The sequence below is a fragment of the Arvicola amphibius genome, chromosome 7, assembly GCF_903992535.2.
Source record: "Arvicola amphibius chromosome 7, mArvAmp1.2, whole genome shotgun sequence".
Taxonomy (NCBI): Eukaryota; Metazoa; Chordata; class Mammalia; order Rodentia; family Cricetidae; genus Arvicola; species Arvicola amphibius.
In genome coordinates, this window is record NC_052053.1 from 39554319 (window position 1) to 39575520 (window position 21202).

General features: G+C 34.5%; 1 protein-coding gene across 1 annotated transcript in view; it reads left to right on the top strand.

The window, feature by feature from the left end:
• The window catches only part of Lrp1b (LDL receptor related protein 1B), a 1542993-nt gene that overhangs the window by 1454526 nt on the left and 67265 nt on the right, over positions 1-21202 (top strand). Inside the window, exons 78-82 of the mRNA XM_042055373.1 lie at positions 1495-1718; positions 3088-3194; positions 16003-16119; positions 17819-17992; positions 20072-20197. Coding sequence (XP_041911307.1) covers positions 1495-1718; positions 3088-3194; positions 16003-16119; positions 17819-17992; positions 20072-20197 — 748 coding nt within the window. The remainder of the gene's footprint in view (positions 1-1494; positions 1719-3087; positions 3195-16002; positions 16120-17818; positions 17993-20071; positions 20198-21202) is intronic.

The following is a 21202-nucleotide window of genomic DNA, read 5'->3' on the forward strand; positions in this document are numbered from 1 at the left end:
ACTTCGGAGACTATGACTGGAAAATTATAATTCAAAGTTTACGCTATCGATCAAATCCAAGGTCAGTCTTAGTAACATGAGACTTCATACAAAAATAAAAAGAATAAGATAAATAGCTCATGTTGTTACTCAGCAAAGAAAGACCTGGTTAGCATGTTTTCTGTCCTTTCTGAATCCCTGTTCCCCCATGGGAAAGTGCTTCTGGGTTCCACAGTTTATTAAAGGCATCTTCCTTTCTCCTAGGAACTAGTAGTCAGCAGCAGGCACTGCCTTAGAGTCGTTGTTCTCTGATCCCTTGAATTCTTTTGAAAGAACCACTTTTGTCTGTTCCTCAATGAATCATAAAAAAAAGACTATATGTAAAAATAACATTTCCCCACTCTGACCAGATCCTAATGGTCATCACCTGAAACAATTGCTTCTGTCTTATATAATACCCCTGGGAATCCTTTCTTACTTCTGGTTATTCACAATAAACCTGACCATGTCAAGTTAATTGCTTAATTATTTCCATTCAATTTGATGAAGTTACTGATAGGTTCAACAAATATATTTTGCTAACACTTCATATGAATTCCTTTACCTTTGACTCATGATAACTCTGGAAAATAGAATAACTAAAATAGCCAAGCTCTGAAACAGATATTTCAGCTTTCCTGAAAACATATTGAAAAGTTTATGCTATGTTAATGTATCTAAACTACTTGTTTTTTCCAATTGTAAAGCCAATTGTATGTGGCAGATATTCAGAGAAATTTTTGCTTTCACATTGTTGAAATGTATATTAGTTAAAGACTTTTTAAAAAGACTTTAAAGCACGATTTATTCAACGTGGGTATATGTGTATATTTTAGGATTAAACCTTTATATTTCTAAAAGTACAGTTTAAAAAAAAAACAAGTGTTTATACTCTGATTAACATGTACAAAAATGTACGTCATGTTAATTGCAATGACCTAAATTTGTAAACAGCATAAGTGGACAGAACTGACTGAATATTAAGAAGCAAATTAGTGGGCCGGGCGGTGGTGGTGCACGCCTTTAATCCCAGCACTCGGGAGGCAGAGGCAGGCGGATCTCTGTGAGTTCGAGACCAACCTGGTCTACAAGAGCTAGTTCCAGGACAGGCTCTAAAGCTGCAGAGAAACACTGTCTCGAAAAAACAAACAAACAAACAAACAAAAAAAGAAGCAAATTAGTGTTTTCAATATATATCCATAAAATTAAATTTCATCTATTAATAAGACTATTGGTAAACGAAATACTATAGGATACGGGTAAAATTCAGACATGACATTCAGCAAAAGTTAGGAATATAAGGTATTGCTCTTCTTCAATGGATTGATTGACACTGTAATGATGGAAAACAAAAGCATGTAATAATACCTAGAGCATTTCTTATCATTCCTTCTATCCTAATGTGTACATACAGAAAATGATACTCATTTTCCCTGGAGAATACGGTGATATATTGCTTTTCTCGTTTTCTTCTAGTGTCCTGAATTTAAAAGGCCGCGAGACATTGCAGTTGACTGGGTTGCAGGAAATATTTATTGGACTGATCATTCTAGAATGCACTGGTTTAGCTACTATACTACTCACTGGACTAGCCTGAGGTACTCCATCAATGTAGGACAGCTCAATGGCCCCAACTGCACCAGACTGTTGACCAATATGGCTGGCGAGCCCTATGCTATTGCTGTAAATCCTAAAAGAGGGTAGGTTGATGTTTGGTGTTTTTGTTTCTCAATAGAATATTGTTATCCACGTTTATAGATTTTGTTCTGCATTTTTATTCAGTGTGGAAAATTTTTCTAATACTAAATATCTCCATCCTGTTCTTTCATAACTTTTCCTTTCTCAGATATTGACACATAATATTTTCATAAATGTTTTCTATATTATGGAATTAAATCATTTGTGACTATCTCTCTTATTATCTCATATGTTTATTTGTTTGGCTTACAAAACAGTGGAACTAACATGATGATCACATGACTATTATTATTAAACATCAATTGAATTTTCTAGACTTTAAAAATATTAAACATAATGCTTAGAGATTAAAAAAAACAATATATAAAGACATATACTCATATTTGAATCTCTTTACATTTTTATTATTTATTCTGAAGATGTCCTTTCTATGTTAAAAAATGAAAAGCCTATCCATGCAATGTTGAAAAGAAACATTAAATGAAAGTCTTAAATGCCTAAAAAGAAACCCCAAATGCGAGAGTTGTAGAAAATTTTATTCAGTAAATGAAAAGAAAACAAGAAAAAAGAAAATTTCTTTTTCAAAAATAATTACTTAGTTCTGCCTGTAATTTCAACATTTGAAGACAGAAGGATATGGAGTTTGAGGCCAGCATCAGCTGTGTAAGGAGCTTGAGAGCTAGCCTGGGCTTTCCTATCTGGAAAAAGAAAAGAGAAAAAGAAAAAGAAAGAAGTATTCTTTTCTGGATCATTCTAATGAAATCAACATTTAAAAATTTTTTTTATTAAAAATAGACTCTTTTCTCATACAATATATTCAGCCAGAGTTTTCCATCCCTGCAATCCTCCCAGCTCCCTCCACCTCCTCTGAGAATTTTCTACTACATGCATAAAGACTTACTACTACCCTCTTCCCCACTATGACTCCCTCAAACTCCTTTGCCCACCATGCCCCCCTTCCAATTTTATGTCTGTTTCAATTTAAATAATTATTTTGCTTTTATAAACCACTTTTTTGTATTATCTATATTACATTAAATAATCTGTCACTATAAGATAATTTGAAGCTTTTGAAATGGTTTTTTCTTCAGGTCTTTATGGGGTTTTCAAAACTAAAATTTCTTCAACAAATAATAAGCTATGATGCATGTTATTACATAATATACCTCAACAATTACATTTGGGTAAGGTTTTATTTGCAATATTGTTTTACAAGATTGGCTGTTGGGGTCGAGCATCAATTTAAGTCCGGAATATGCTTAATGAGGGAGCTGGATCACTCGACACGTGATCTGATTAGACACTGGTAAAGGAAGACAGCAGTTTTTACAGCACTGTATCAAGCTAATCTACTTGACCAACTCTCTGCAGGATGATGTACTGGACTGTAATTGGGGACCACTCCCATATAGAAGAGGCAGCCATGGATGGCACTCTGAGGAGGATTTTATTGCAAAAAAACTTACAGAGACCCACAGGTATGATGTATTTGGCATGCAGCAAATATGAAGCAAGATGATAGGCTTATTAGTATTAACATTTTTTCTAGTATTCTTCATGCTAAAACTTTTTCAAGTAGATGAAATGCTGTGTAGTATGATGTTACAGAAGTCATTAACATTCTGTATTCTTGTTTTCCAACTCTAAACATGGGTTATTATCATATGCCAGCTACATTATAAGGTGTTATTTGAAAACGCTTAAGTTGTAAGTCTATTAGTAGGTTCTTACATAAATAAAGCTTTGACAGATCCTAGCAATGCTTTGAGGTATTTATCCAGATATATGTTAATGTTAATGATGTATGTTGTAATATTTCTAGAGTATACCAAGAGAAATGAACTCAAAGATGGCAAATGTAACTACTTTCTGTAAAACGTCTAGTTTCATGGTCCATGACTTTGCATTCAGTTCTTATTTTTGTTTTTTCATGCTCCTTCCTGGGATCTCACCTAAAACTCCCAATATACTGCCTCTCAGCACCACTCAGGGCTCCAATCTTGACTCAGTTCCATATTTCCTGCTCTTTCCATGTTCCTTCATCAAACCGCCCAAGGCTTGTTCCTCTCTCTCCCACACTAAATATTTAAAACTGCCTAATGCCAAACTTTAACGTTTCAGTCATAATACATTTGCTAACTGCCGTAATCCAAAATTCTTTACCTCCCACCTTGCTCAGTGCATACCAGTAAAAAGAACTGAATGATGGTTCATTTGCATGATCTACTTTTTTGGTTTTTAATTATGCTTGGCTATCTTTTATAGTTTAAAATAATTTTGGTTGTTACATATTCATTAACTTTTAGTTTGCTTTGTGAGTTACATATGACTCTACCATTTTTATTCTTTATGGAATTGAGATGTTTGGGGGGATTAAGTCTACTGACATGTCATTCATTCATGCTTCTGGAACTGCAGAAAGTTTCTACACTTGCGAAGCAAGTGCTAGCCATTGTGAAACATGTCATAGTAGAAGTTATTGTACATACTTGCATAATTTTGGCAGTTGTAATTACCATATACAAAAGAAAAGGCATGCAGGATGGATAGTTGTTTGGGATACTATTTCATTATGAGTTCATATAACTCAGTTCTGGGAAGGAGTTGCAGTGAATACTGAAATAGCTTGCATTTAATTTTCCATATACTTTTATATCCCAATACAAAAAGGCAAAGAAGACAAAAGACTGATTTAACAAGATGCAATTAGAACAGGTACATGCTTCAAAACTTTGAGACAACAAGCCATTAACTCATGAGGAAAGCATTCTGTTGTTTAGGCTGTGAACCAACCCTAGACCAAGTATCTTGAAGGCAACCACTCCCTAGGTCAAATCTCCTAATTCAAAAGAAGAGCATAAATTTGCTTGAATTCTCTCACCTTCGACCAGCGTGGAAAGAATATACCTCTATGGGCCATCTTAATGCCTACAACACCAATAAACACATCCTAGGTCAAGGTGTTTAACCACACTTGTAAACAACTTCGAACAAGCTAAAACTTTCTGACATTCAAACAAGGTAGAAATAGGCTCACATTTTTGAGTCTCCACAAATATCTTCAAAGAAAAAAGATTATTTGGAGTTAGAGTTTTAAAAGCATCTCTTGCTTGAGTCTGAGGTGAAGGCTAATAATATGGTGTTATCAGTGTTTTCCTGACACTACTTACCCCATGGCAGAGATGAATTGGAGAGGAAAACGTGATCATGGACCAGGAATAAGCTTCAATATTTTCCTCCATACTCCCCATATTTCCACAACCTAGAATACCACCTGGTTTGCTTTTCTGTTGCTGTGATAAAATATTATGACCAAAAGCAAATTAGGGGTGGAAAAGACTTGTATGTTCAGGTCATAGCTCATCACACATGGAAGTTAGGGCTAGATCTCAAGACAGTAATTGATACAGAAACTATGGAAGAATGCTTTTTACTGCCTTTCTATTTGGCTCATACTCAGAAAGCTTTCTTATATAGCCCAGTACCGCCTGCTAAGGGATGGTATCACCCTCAATAGGCTAGGTCCTCAGGCATCAATTGGCAATCAAGAAAATCACAGACATGCCTAACACACAGGCCAATACCATGAGGGCAATTCTTTAGCTTATGTTTCCTCTTCTCAGGTGACTCTAAGTTGTGTGAAGTTGATAACAAACACTAGCCAGGATACAAACCTTTAGGTGTAGGGCATTTCATACTGAAAACAAAGTATTACTCATGTGAATATGTGGTACAAGAGCTTTCCATGCAATGAGGATGGTAAATTCTGTTAAGAGGTGTGCTTAATATATATTTCAAGATAGAAAGAAGTTTAGTTTGCCTGGAATAATCACTACAAAGTAGACAAGAGCTTGTCAGATGTGATATGGCTTTATTATGTACTTCATTATACTTCCTTATCATTAAAAGGTACCACATGTTCACTTTACATCATATATTATAGTAATTTAAAATACAAATCCCTGCATTCATTCAGTTATCCTCTTAAATAACACACTGTAAAAATAAGATTTTATTTGTACATGTACACACAGACCTCATGTCAATGACACAGAAGTAATGTATTGATGCAAAGATGTCGCCTCAACTTCAGTAGAAAGGAGAGTCATTGGAATGCAGATGTTTAATACTGTTTTCTAGTACATGACCAGTAACAGACCCTGGGGAATTTCACAAGAAAAACAATGTTCTTAAACAGGCTCTAAGTAAAAGGTGGAACTGAAAGAAAGTCAAGCAGCAGAGTAAACAAATTATGAACTGACACAGGATGATGTTTAGATAAAGAAAAGAAGAACTAGTTCTTTCATGCCTTAGAGGACTCTGTAATTATACACAATCTATTTATGTATCTGTTTGTTTGTTTATTTATTTTTACTGCAGTTTTAGGGTCTTTAATACCATAGAAAGAAAGATAAAAAGAAGAACAGTGTGAAATGTGATGAATCTTCAGGCCCCAGGGCCAGAGTCAGACATCATGGTGGGAGCACTGATTCTAATGAAGTGGGAAGAAGATATGATTCTTTACAAACAGCAGATACGAGACGATCTATCATTTTGATCCTGTGCATAATCCTTTCAGCTTAGGAGTTTAGCTTTAATAACATCTGTTCCACTCACAGAAACAGGCTTTTAGATTGTTTGCTGAGTTTGTCAGCTAATACTTATTGACCACTCCGTATGTAGGAAGCATGATTCTTGAAAATTGTAATAAAGAGAACAGAAACCTGCCCTGGAAGTGCCCACAACGCTACATTGTATAGAAGGCTAGAGGAGCACAGAAAAAGCAACGCCAGAAATATAATTGATAGTGGGGAGATTGAAATATATGCTCACTTTTTTAGAACAGTAAATAGGCTTTGACGGGGCTGTACCTGAGTACAACTCTACTCAAGATGTGTACTGCTGTCTCTTAGCCACAGAAAAGGAAGTTACCTTACCTCAATGGAAATGTTTCATAGATGCTAGAAGTTTTAGTGTTGGAACTCAGAACTATAAATTTGATATGGACAATCAATACAAAAGAAGTGGCTGGCCCTGTTAAGATGGAGGAGTGGATTCAGAAATGCTAAAAATGCAGACTATTTTAGAAAGTCAAGTTTGAAAGTGAAGGGACAAAAGGAGTCTAAGCATAGGATTGTAAATTTCAGTGATATCATAGTTAAATAAGAGTGTATCAAAAGGAAAATAATATATGCTGTTGGGCACAGCACATGCGGAAAAAAATACCTGAGGCAGGAGGATTACAAGCCTTCTTCTTACATGAGTTTGATTATAAAAATGAGCAAGCTGAAAAGGATTTGAGTGTCAGTTTCTCTTATTTGCAAATGAATTCAATACTTTACTTCACAGATCATTCCAAATAATTGTGTAAAATATGCACTAAGGCAGATTGAGTTTCTATGACTATGTTAGGGGTTATAAAGAAATTAGAACCTGAAAAAATCGTTTTGTTCTTCTGTTTAAAGGTACACAAAATTATAACAATGTTGTTTAATATGTATCTGACAGTATTATTATATAGCTTATTTACTTTTCTATTTCTGTGAAGAGACACATTGAAAAGATAGTGTTTAATTTGGGACTTGCTTGCAGTTTCAGTGGGTTAGTCCATGGCTATCACAACTGGAAGCATGGTAGCAGGAAGGCAAGCAAAACATTATAGCAGTAGGTGAAAGTTTATACCTAATCAAAAGTGAGAATACAAGACATGAATGGCATGGACTTTTGAAACAGCAAATCGTAACCCACAAACCATTATGCTCCTCCTTCCACTGAGCAGCACATTCTAGTGTATCCTAAATATCACACCAAATGGGAATTAATGTTAATGTATATAGAGTCAAATTATTGTGAAACTTTAATTTTCTTACCTTAGTGTTCTTTTTAATATTCTCTGTAAAATACATGAAAATGATAAATGTTTAGTCACACAAAGTCAGCACGAGTATTTTTCTATTTTATAATTATTAAGCATTGCTTTTGAGTTGCCTTGAGGTTTTATAATTTTGTTACCTTCATAAATGGGAAATGAGTCACGATCTTTTTGAACTCTTGATTCAGATCTCACTGGGGACCAGCTGTGTGGACCAGCGTTCAGGTAGATGGGTTACATGATGCATTTTCAACAGCTAAGTAATAGTCCATTATGTAAATGTATCACAATTTCTTTATCCATTCTTCTATTGATGGACACAGAGATGGTTTGCAGTTTCTGCATATCATAATGAACCTGCTATAAACATAGCTGAGCACATATCCTTGTGGTTGGATGGAGCATCCTTTGGTTATATTCCCAAGAGTTACAGTACAGCTAGCTCTTGAGGGAGATCCACTCACAACTTTCTGAGGAAACACTATAATCATTTTGATAGTGGCTGTACAACTTTCACTCTCGCCAGCAATAGAGGATTGGTCTTCTTGTTCCCTCACAGGCATGAGCTTTCACTTGTGTTATTGATCTTAGCCCTTCTGACAGGTGTAAGACAGTTTTGATTTGCATTTTCCTGGTGGCTAAGAGTGTTGAACATTTCTTTAAGAGTTTCTCAGCCATTTGAGATTTCTTTAATGAGAATTCTCTGTTTAGATCCTTACCTTATTTGCAAATTGTTTTCTTTGATTTTTTTAATAGCTGTATTCTTGAATTCTCTTTATATTTTGGATATTAGACCTCTATTGCATTTTGAGTTGCTAAAAATCTTTTCTAGTATTATAAGCTGCCTCTTTGTTCAGTTGAGAATGTCCTTTGCCATATAGAAGCTTCTCAGTTTCAAGAGGTTCAAATAATTAATTGTTGATCTTAGTGCTTGTGTTATCGCTATTCCTGTGCCAAAGCATTAAAGGCTCTTCCCTAATTTCGCTTCTATCAGGTTCATGGTGTCTAGTTTTATGTTGAAGTCTTTGATCCACCTGGACTTAAATTTTGTACAAAGTAATACATATGAATTTATTTTCACCCTACTGCATACAGACAGTGTTTTTATAGTTGTAGTCAACCTCTTGTTTTAGATTTTTCCTTCTAGCACCTTTTTGTAGCACTGGATTTGTAGATAAACATCATTCAAATTTGGCTTATCATGGAATACCTTATTTTCTCCATTTATGCTGATAGCAACTCTTACTGTTATAGTAATCAGGGTTGAAATCTGTTATTGACTAGGCCCTTCCGTTGTTGACATTCTGCATTGAGAAGTCAGTTGTAATTCTAATATATCTGTGTTTAGATGTTTCTTGGTCTTCTTCCTTAACAACTTTTAATAATCTTTCTTCATTTTGTACCTTTAGTGTTTTGATCACGTTTTGAGAGGACTTTCTTCTCTGGTCCAGTCTATTGGGTACATTGTATGTTTCTTGTTCCTTTATTAACATCTCCATATTAGGTGAAATTTCTTCTATGACTTTGTTGAAAATATTTTCTGGAGTTTTGAGCTGTTATTCTTGTGCTTTTATTCCTATCATTTCATTCATATATTCATAGGGTTTTTCTTTTCGTGGTGGGTGTACAGGATTTCCTTGACGTTTTATGTCAGGATAGTTTTTTTGTTTTGTTTGTTTTGTTTTATTTAACAGTTTATTTGACTGATATACCCATTTGACCTCTCATATTTTCAGTGCCTATGATTTTCCTTTCCATTGCTTATATTCTGTCAGTTATGTTTGCCTCTGTAGTTACTGCTTTCACTTCTTAATTTTTAATTTCTAGATTTCTTCAGTTTGTGTTATTTTTCTTTGTTATATGTCCATTTACAAGTCTTTAGTTGTCTAATTAGTTTCCATCATTTGGTGGTTTGTTTTTTTAATCTTGACTTTCTTTAAAGTCATTTACCAAAATTGTTTGTGGGTTTTGTGGCTTTCCTTAAGTAATCATTGAGGACTGGCCTCTACAAAAATACTTCTTAGCAGGGTAGGGGCATAAAAATTAAAGAAATATAAATAAAGACTACAAAGATACAATCATAAGACAAAAACATAGAAAGTATTGGGAGGGCACTCCAGTGACTGTTTGAAATTTGCCTATGTTTATTTTTCCACAGCTTTTATACCCAACGTAAACTGGGGGATAAGGTAACAAGAGACTTTATTAACATGATACAAAAGTACAACTCACACAGTCATTGGCTTTATCTCTCTGAGACATCAAATCTGTCATCTAGGTAGCTAAGGTAGTGAACATCAAGTATGCTGAAGACTGTCCTTCCCTAGGTGACCTGATAGCTACAAAGGAAGGAACAGAAGTGCATTTGCATATCCTGACCACCTATCAGGGTAGCACTGAGCTATCTTAATTTCAAAAGAGCCAGGCAACCACCTCCTGAGTTACGCCAGCCAGTCTCTAAACTCTCTGACCCACCCGCAAACAAGGTGGAAATGGGCCTGCATTTTTTGGTCTCCACTGTGATTTCTTTCTTTCTTCTAGTTTTCTGTGTTTTCCATGATTTCTTTAAGTGTTTTATTTATTTACTCTTTAAGGACCTCTATCATTATCACATAGTTTTTTTATTCTTTTTTAGTCTCTTTATTGTGCTTCAGATATGTTTGAATATATATAGGACCTATTGTGTTAGGATAGCTGGGCTCTAGAAAAACATAATTTTTTGGCTGTTATTGTTTGTATTTTTTTTACTGGCAGCTAGACATATGTATTTAATGTAATTTTAGGTCTAAATGTTTATTTCTGGGTTTGTCTTGGTTTGATGGGAGTTTTTCCCCTGGTTTCTGTTTCCTCTCTAGTTTTGCAAAGTCTTAGTGTTTTTTTTTTTTTTTTTCCTGGAGGAATACTTGCTAAGAATGGAGAATGGTCTTCTGGTAGGTGTTTTCTCTAGCTCTCTAGCTGTGTAGGTGGTCTTTAGGAGTTTGTGGCTGGGACAAAGAGTTGAAGAGACAGAGATGTTGGTAGGTGGGAGAGAGATGCTGCATCTGTTCTTTTTTGTAGCACTAGGGTAGACCCTGAGAATTGATTCTGGGATGATACAGAGAGGCAGGGAGATCTGTGGGTTTCTTGTCTTCTGGCAGGGGTAGTCTGTGGTTGAATAGGAGGTTTCCATCAGAGTTGGCATCTGGGACACAGTGATCACTGCTTAAGGAAAGGGAAGGGCAGGGGACATTTATGCACAATAGGGAGGAGAACCTGCATCTGGTGGTCTGTTGCAGAGCTGTGGGCAACTGTAAGAACTGGGTCTGGGGTGGTAGAGAGTAGGGAATCTCCGAAGGCAATATGCCCAGTCTTCAGGCAGCCATTGGCTGTGGCTGAGCCTAATTCAACGTTAACATAATAATGCCCTAATACAAGATGATAAGAGTACCATGAACCCTTGTTCTGTATTTCTGCTTTTGGTACATGTGGGAGATGGGTACTTGTACAAATATTGCATTGAAGTATATTCACTGTTCATGCATTCCTAATATTTTGGAATTCTTTCTAACAATTGTCCTTTTCTTTCTCTGTATGTAAATATTTACTCTAACTCCAACTGAGAGCATATTAAAATGATTAACTCTCATAAAGTCTCTGTATTCATGTGTGTACTTTTTATGTTGTAGTGTGTAGAAAGAAGGAGCTGCTTGTTTGTCCCAGCCTCCCGGCTAGCTTAGTCCCGAAATAACCACACAGAAACTGTATTATTTAAAACATTGCTCAGCCCATTAGCTCTAACATCCTATTGGCTAACTCTTACATCTTAATTTAACCTATTTCTAGTAATTTGTGTATCTGGTAAAATTCCCAGCATCTGTTTCTGGCAGCTCCATGGCATCTCTCTGACTCCACTGTTCCTCTCAGCATTCAGTTCATTTCTCCTCGCCAACCTAAGTTTTGCCCTATCAACAGGCCAAGGCAGTTTCTTTGTTAACCAATGAAAACAACACATAGATAGATGGACCTCCTACAGTCGTAGTATTGTGGAAATATGACATATTATCCTCTAAGACCTAATTATGTGACTGGAATACAGTAAATTTAGTTATGACATGTATTTTGTCAACTAGATGAACGTTGGAAAAGATATAAACTTGTCTCTGTGCATTATGTAATGCCAGTATTTAATTGTTTTGAAAGTATACTGTCTAATCAAATAGGAAATGCCCAGAAGCTCCATTGTAAAATTACCTCAATCATGAAATCATGTCAGCTTTCTGAGGTTTATAGTACTTGTTCCCAAAATTTCTTGAAAATTCATTATCTATGACTTTAATAATAAAATGTACTAGTAAATATTTAATTAATGCTCTATATGCCCAATATTGTAATTAACTCAAAAACATTATTAGTATTCTTTACAGTCCTGGTGGTAGATTAAAGTACTTAAATTAACCTGCACATAACAGAGAGTAGGTGTTTAATGGACAAATGAATACCTACAAATTTAAGGTTTTAATCAATTGAAAGGTATCTAAGTCTCTTTAAAGAAATACACCATCTAATTTTTTAACCTAGTACTATAGTCAACAGAAGAAGCATGACCAGTTTTCATATTTAGGCAGTGAGTAGAGAGCGACAAGTGTTCACTTCCACAGCAGTGGTATGAACTGCCTCCCTTTCAGCCATACGCCTGTACAGAATAAATACATTTTAATTATATGAGAATATAAAGGTGCCTATGTATGTGTTTTGAGTAATGAATGACATGTCAGAAAGGGACACTTTTGAATTCCACTTTTGGTAGGAGCTTAGGTAAGATTATATGAGATTGATTTGTGTACCATATCCTTTGAGGAATAGAATCTGTGTTGCTTCTATCTTCCCCAAATTGGGGCAGTTGCAGAGGGAATAAAAAATGATGTAATGGCTCTTGGACCTCTTGTAATTGCTTGCTTCATTTACCAAAGGCTTTGTATTCAGCAATAAAAATTCTCTAATTATATGAATTGCATAGAGTTTTAGGACTCTTTTGCTTCTCATTGATGCATCCATTTTTACTAACATGGTCATTAACATATGTATGAGGCTTTAGTCTTTAAGTGTGCAGGGAAAGTATCATTAATGTAGCTTGGAATCCAAATAATTAAATATTTATCAAAACATGTAAATTAATATTACAGAAGTACATATTTGCTAGTACTTAAGACTGTCTTTCACTGAACCTGGAACTTGCTCTTTCAATTAGGCTAGCAGAGATTACATAAATCATATAAATGGACGGATCCATAATCATGGCTATTCAAACTGTTCATCTACTTGATATTATCCATACCCTTTGAAAAATATGCAATAACTAAATGTATGTCAATCATATGCTTAACTGTGAATAGATATTTAAACAGGCAATATTTCTATAACACCACAAAAAACCAAATTTATTAGAATAGATACAAAAAGACCTTATGATAATTACTCATTTTAATGTGATGTTAAATTTCGGTTCACTGTGGGTATTTATTCATACCGAGAAAATGGAGATAAAATTGTCACAAAGAAATCGAAAATATTGGGAATGCAAAAGCAGAGAAAATATTTCTATGCAAAAGTATCTCAGTGTATATATTTATAGAAGCATACAACTCCCGTATGTAAAGTGCATAGTGGAATATAACGCAGTGGTTTATGCTCTTTTATTATAGTTTTATATTAGGGTGCAACTGATGATAGTGAAATCATCTATTAATTAAGGCTCTTTGAAAATTTAAGAGTTAAAAATATTTTAAAATCCTTAAAATGTAATGATAACCTAGGCATCATAAATAATAATATGTTCAGACAAAAACTCTGGCAGTCTATTGTCCTCGTTAAAGCCTATCGTGCTGCAGTCTGTATCAGTTATGACCTTTCCAAAGTAGCATAATGTTATCCTTGATTAACCTGAATAAGGACAACACCAATAGGCATGATAATGAAGAAACGGAAAATGTGAGGAGCTACACCCATAGATAGAAACCTCCAGAAAATTAAGAATACTGAGGGTGAAAGAGCTAGTCTTATCTGGAATGATTTTTCCAATAAAAAGTGGTCAACCATGAGGTCATATCATAAAAACAACACTAAATGCAAAACACAGCAAATTTTACCTATATATTTATGTGCTAACATGTGTTAAATATATATGTATATATCATATATTATATATAAATCAACAAGGATAAAGAAACCATGTATATTAGAAGGAGCAAGGGTTAAGAGAAGGAAATGAGATGGATTGAAGAGACGAAAGAGTAGGAGGAAATGATGTAATAGTCTTTGAAATTAATAAAAGAAAAGGTTAGTTTCAGAATGCAGCATTTTATTTTAAATTTTCCATACTCTTACTAATTTCACACAACATATTTGTCATTTTCAGTTTATATAGAAAAGTTTTCTACTATGCCTTAACTTTTTTGTTGCTGTTATTGACAGTTTATTAAAAACAAAGAGGAGATATTTTAGAGAGAGACAGGCACTTGTTATTCCATATAAACTTGACTTTCATTGCTACTATAAGAAAAGTGAGCATTCTTTTAATATAGTTTATATTTAAAGGATTTTTTTAAACTAAAGAGCTTAAGAAAAAGCACAATCTTTGATTTTTGGATTTCTTTTTGTAATATAAATTCCACTTACCTAAAATCTTTGTTTTTTTATTCTACAATTTCTAAGTTTGTATAGTCACAGTCAATAGTTCACTACTTGACAAAGGTTGGTACGGTCAAGTGTACTCATAATAAATTTGTAATAAACATAACAACCCATGGGTTTACTCTTTTCCATAATAAGTAAATGTAATCTAGAAATAGAAAACTAATTAAATGGGGGAGAAGTTTTGTTTAGTTTAACTGCTCATTCTACTAAATTCACAAAAGAGCAAGGCAAGTGTTTTTCTTTTCTTCACCAAGGCTTGACCCTAATATCAGCAGCAGGAAACTGAATTATTTTAGAGTTCATTTTGCTCAGAATTACACACAAGCAGAGACAGCTCAAGCAGCAAGCTACAAAGCACAGTCTACACTTTAACTTACATTACACCATTTCTCAGCATCTCACTGGGCAGAGTTCATCTTATTTTACTTAAAGATGAGTACATTTCTATACTTAGTTGAATTTTATCTCAACTAGAACTACATAACAAATTGAAAAGTTTCTCACAAATTGCTTTTAAGCTAACTGTTTTTCTTTTCCATTCTAACCCCCCAAATGCCTATAATTTAGTGGACCTTCACCTAGAGGTGTACCAGTTCTCCATGGTATTAATCTGCTAACCACATTTTAATTGCAATCTTCTTTCAAGGTGCATAATGCATTCTGTGTAAATACTCAATATTTAATACCACACAAATTAAACATCTGCAATAATGAAGATTTATTCAAGAAATTATGCATCATAGATGTTATTACTTTTCCATCCTTGAGTAACTTTACATTTTACCATAGAGTATACTCTTTCTTGAGAGACGATACTGTAATAATCTCAATCATATTTATAAAATGAACAACAGAGAAATGGAAATAGCCTTTTAATGAATTATTGCTTTAGATCATTGTTGGTTACTAGCATAGAATGACTATAAACATAAGAATTAGCATTCTTAGAAGAAATCTATAAGATGAAAAATACCAAGTGACACTACAACTCTAAATAGGGACTTTAATGCTCATTGTCTCTTATTCTGATTATCAGTCTTTAGTTGCTTTAAGCTGAAGCATGCATATGAATGTCTCCACACTCAGATAAGTTCTCTTTTAAAAATTTATTTGCATTGGTGTTTTGCCTGCATCTATGTCTATGTGAAGGTGTCAGATCTTAAAGTTAGAAACAGATGTTAGCTGCCATGTTGGTACTGGGGACTGAATCTGGGTCCTCTGGAGGTTTAGTCGGTGCTCTTTTCCACTGAGCCATCCCACCAGCAGTTCAGATCAGTTCTTATTGGCTTTGTTTTATCTAATGTCCCGGAATATTTAGATTGTGGAATCTAGAGCTTCATAAAGGAATTTGAAAGAAAGATGATCACACTAAGTTTAAATCATTGTTGCACAGAGAATTTCCATGACTCAAGATAAAACCTAAAATATTATATAAAGCTATAATAAACTAGCTATAATTAAGAACTCAGTAAGTATGAAAGGATGATTAAGGTGATCTTACATGCTGGGTTAAGATTGTTCTAATCTGTTATTAAATGAATGCTATCTGATCTGAATGCACGTTTTCAAGAGTCGAGGTAAAGAATTCATTTTTACCTAGTTCCTACATCACTGTGATATGCCATGGATGATTTTTATGATTCTTAAAGAAAAATACCAATTAATTAAACATTAAAATAAAAACTGAACTGTAAGTAACCTTAGTCTCTTTGTGTGACTTGTACCTGCATATTGGTTTTCAGGTCTGACGGTTGATCACTTCGGTGAACGCATCTACTGGGCTGATTTTGAGCTCTCCATCATTGGCAGTGTCCTCTATGATGGCTCCAGTCCAGTGGTCTCTGTCAGCAGCAAGCAAGGTTTGCAGAGTACTTTTTTACTGGCAATATTAGTTCACGGCACAGACAAAGAAGTGTAGACATGCTGCAATCTGGATTTCCTCCAATTCTTTCAAATGGCAATGCTTCTATTAATTAAAATGTCCAATCCCATTGGTATACTGAAGAGGCCACGGCAGAGAGCTCCTCAGCTTGGACAAGTAGAGCTGCTGGTTGTCAATGCTCAGGAATTATTTCATTCTATAGGTTGATTATAATCAATGCCAGTCAACATTAACTTTTTCAAAATTGTGATGGTGGGCAGGCAGCAGGAAACATGCTCTTTCATCGTGAGCATAGTTATTGGGCCAAGTGAGAAGAGGGGTAGCAACCAGTACTCCTCCCACTAAGAGTGCAGGATCTTCTGTGTTCCACAGCTGTGTCCATTTTGCTCGCTGCCTCTCTACCCATCTCCCACCTGGTTTTCCCATTTTCAGATTCCTATTGATTGCCTAACACACTCTTTACCTGACTGGCAAGTAATTTTGTTCTATCTTCTCTTCTTTTCTTTTCCCTTCATTTCTCTTTCTGTACTTTACCACAAGTACAATGCAAACTTAAAGCGATAAGAATTTTATTCCTATGTTCACTACATATAACTTCACTTCACATGGTTTTTGTAATAAAAATGAGGAAGTTGAAGAGTAACTGAATGAAAATTCTGTGGCATCTTCGTTTAAACGGTGTTTTATTACTGTTGCCATTGCGTCCTTGGTGTGTTTGCTCAGTTGCCATTCTTAGGAATTTACTAAATCTTCCCTTACTTTTATGTTAACCTGGTATAGTGTTGAAAAGAAAAGCAGAAGTTGGAAAAATAGTTATTATTTTGCAAGATTGATTTACTTTTATTTTATGTACATGGCTATCTTTATCTATAGGTATAAATATGTATCATATCCATGTCCAATACCAGTAGAGGTCATAGAAGGGGAGTCAGATCTCTTGCAAGTAGAATTACAGATGTTTGTGAGTCACTAGGTATGTTGGGAATTGAACTCAGGTTGTCTGCAGAAGCAACAAATGCTCTTAACTGCTGCTTTATCCTTCCAAACCCTCTATATCCCTTTTCTAAAACAAAAGACAGTAATCTTTGTTGCTGTTGTTTGATAGTGCATCATTCTGTAGCTCAGGGTGGCCTTAAACTCTTCTTTATGTTTGAGCCTCCTGAGTGCTGACATTACATGCATATGCCACAATAACCATTTCTATTATTTCAAATCATCTTGTAATTACATGAAAATCCACTAATTCAGATGATAGAATTCAACTAATAAGTTAATAAATGAGGATTTTCTGAACAGCCGGCTGTGTGTTACAGATGAGACTTGTTTTTCTTCTTGTCAACATCCTACCATAGGGAATTATTCGGCCAGCATAAAATAACCCCAGATAATTTTTGAAGAAGTGGCAAGGGGTGACGGAGATATTTGTTCTATAGGTTCTAGGTAGCATGTTTATCACCTTACAGCAACGACTAAAACTATTTTTAAGTTGGAAGTTGACAAAAACCCCAGTAATTGGATTTTGGATAAATGTAGGTATTTTTAACATTTGAATTTATATACAGCCTGTGTTAGCAAATATTAATTGTAAAATATATCTGCGTCATCGAGTCATGATTGTGTGAGGCACTTAGATTGAACTCAGACTGGGATTATTTCCTTTCTTCTGAACATTCCAGGTTTGCTGCATCCTCACAGGATTGATGTCTTTGAAGATTATATATATGGAGCAGGACCTAAAACTGGTGTTTTTAGAGTACAAAAATTTGGTCGTGGCTCAGTAGAAGTCCTAGCTTTGGATGTTGACCAAACAAAGAGTGTTTTGATATCACATCGCTACAAACAACTAAACTGTAAGTTAAATTTATCAATTTTTTTCTGAGATATCTTAAATTAATATATTTGCAATTATGGTAACTATGTTAATATTGCAAGTAGGCTATCTAAGTCTGCTTTGGTTGTCCCCAGATATTTCAATTCAGCAAATATATAAAAGCATAGAGTGGAGAACCCTGATGGCTCCTTGGCCTTGAGAAGGAGTGAGGGGAGGTATGGGTGGAGGGGAGGGGAGGGAAGGGGGAGAAGGAGGGGAGGGAAGGGGGAGGAGGAGGGGAGGGAGGGGGGAGGAGGAGGGAAGGAGATGGAAATTTTTAAATATAAAAAAAAATAAACCATGAAAAAAAAAATTCTCAATAAAATTCTGGCAAAAACAGAAAAAAAAAATAGTGTCCTCTACTGCCAGAAGAAATATAAACACTTTGCTGCATATTTTTTTAGAATTTTCTTGGAATTAAATTTCTATTTAAAAACAATTAAAACAGCTTATGAGGTTGGTCTACTTTGGAGTTATGAAAATTCATCAACTTCCGTTTCTCAGCGCTGTTGTTAAACACCATTAATCAAAATATCATTTCCACTGCGACCACAAGAATGTTCATGGAGATATCTTCCCAAGAGTTGTATCTTCTCTGATATGTTGTTTATCACTTATCATAAATATAATTTTCCAACCTAGGAAGGATTCTCTAAGGAAGTTATTAAGGATGATATATTGAAATTGTGTTGTATGCTCATCCAAGTATATTGGAAATTCAAATATAAGTACACATATGATGTGTTTATTAAATCATTTATATTTATTTATAGTTATTTTTTTAAAGACAGTGTTTCTTTGTGTAGCTCTGGCTGTTATGGAACTCCCTTTGTAGACCAGGCTGTCTACGAACTCAGAGATTTGCCTGTCTCTGCCTCCCAAGAGCTGAGGTTAAAGGTGTGTGCCACAATTCCCTAGTTTACAGTCAATCTTCAAGGGAAGTCAAAGTACATTTCAATGTGAGTTTTGCAAGTATGTGAAAAGACACCCATGTTTATAGAAATCACTGGGAACACATTCTAGCAGGAAATAAATTACTAAAATACCTCCTTAGGTGCTGCTGCATTTACTAAGAATCACATATATTGAGCTTATGTTTAATACTTTGATACGTCATCCTACCTTATAGTTCGGCCTAATTCATAATCTCAACTAAATGCTTCCAGATCTCTAATCTAAGGTTAATGCATTCCTATCGTAAACATGTTAGGATGGAGCAGTGGATTTTAGTAGAAAGGTTCTCTAATCTGGCTAGAATGTAGTAAAGAGCATGAATTCCCCTCTGATCACATATGATGCTTACTATATAATCATTTAAATAAGTTTAGTGCTCAGTTTCTCGCATGGTAAGTAGGAAACGATTTTAATATGTTTCCAGTCATATTTTTTAAAAAATATGATTTGAACTTAAAAAAGCATACGAATTTGATTCTTTGTGATCACACAAGTGATAAGTTGTTTCTTTCAGAACTGTATAATAAGTTACAAAAAAGGTTCGGATATCCCAATTCTAAAGTTGTGTTACTTTTTTTGCATGCTTTGATGTCCATTGGAAATTTAAAATAGCGAGAATTTAGCAAAGTGCTCAGTTGAAAAATTCTTGTCTTATAAGTTTGATCTAGACTAGCCACCTAAGTCTGAGTCTTGAATATTCTGGAAAAGGCAATCACCAGATTATCGTTCATAATGGCCCAGAGGATAAAATAATCAATGTAGATATCTGTACATGTACTGAATCAGAAAGAAAGTTGGGTTACTTTCAATCCAAAAGTTAACTAACTTTATGGAAAAGTAACCCTTTACTAATGATAAATGTATAGATGTACAATCATATCCTTTGTAGAATGGGCAAATTCCTTATCAAGGAAGGTATTCAGTAATAATTTTTCCTTACTTATAGATTGTCAGCACTAAAAGGCAATAGCCTCAGTAAAAATTGCTTTGATTTCTTTTTCATATTGGTAATTCATCATTTCAGCTTGCTGAATTTTATGCTTTTGAAACTTATTTCAACTTTTCTCCCACACATCTCTGTTTTTCTTCATTTTGTTTCCATCAGTACCCAATCCTTGTTTGAATTTGTCATGTGACTTCCTCTGCTTGCTGAATCCTTCTGGGGCCACTTGTGTCTGCCCAGAAGGAAAATACATGATTAATGGAACCTGCAATGATGACAGCCTATTAGGTGGGTACTCTCTCTTATTTTATAAACAGTCAGATGTATTATTCTGTGAACAGTGGGGATGAATTCATATGAGCTTTGGTACTAAGCATTATTACTTTCTCCATCAATTAATCTGCCTTGATATCAGTGACATTTGAATGTTTGTAAAATCAGTCCTCTCTACAGAAGATTCTTTATCCGCCTGCCTTCAACAGAACACTGTACATTCAACATGTGCTTAATGGATCAAGAACTGAGAAGTTACTCTCAGAAACTAAATATGTTATTTGATACCTCTTGTTTTATAGATAAGATTTTGAGAATGAGTTTCCTCTATAGGTTTAAATTTCAGCCCCTAATTCATTTATTCTTTTAATTTATTTATTTTTGATAACTTCGATTAGTTCATGTATATAGAATACTAATTTATAAAAATACAGGATACATTAGAAATTACCTTAATCTATTCATATGAAATGATATTTTACATTAAATATTATTAATAGTATGAATAATACCAATACATATATCAACTTTTATAAATGAAACATAGCATTAATTTAGAAATTAAGGACTTATATAGAGGGGAAGATGATAATACTTCTTCACATAGCTTATATTTTTGAAGTATGAATTTAGAAAGAGTAATGATTATTTCAGAAAGCAGCATTTTTTTTTTAAAAGGTGGGGTTTGAACCAAACAGGAAGATGAGAAAGTAAAGAAGAAAAACTTTTCTCCTGGATACCCAGTAGATAAAACTCTTCCAAACGTAAGGTGTTAGTCATTAGTGGAACAATTCTATTAAAAGAAAACACTATCCTTACCAAATTTTATGTCACAGAAAAAAACAGCATGCTCCATAGCACTTTTGGATCACAGCGAGCATTTTGGAATAAGAGATAAATTTAGAATTTCTTCCCAGCAGGATTTCTTACTTACTGTGCACGCCTCTGTTAGAATTCACTGCTCTACTCAGTATTATGTCTTTATCCTCATTTGCCCTCTCCATCCCCAGACCTCTAGCT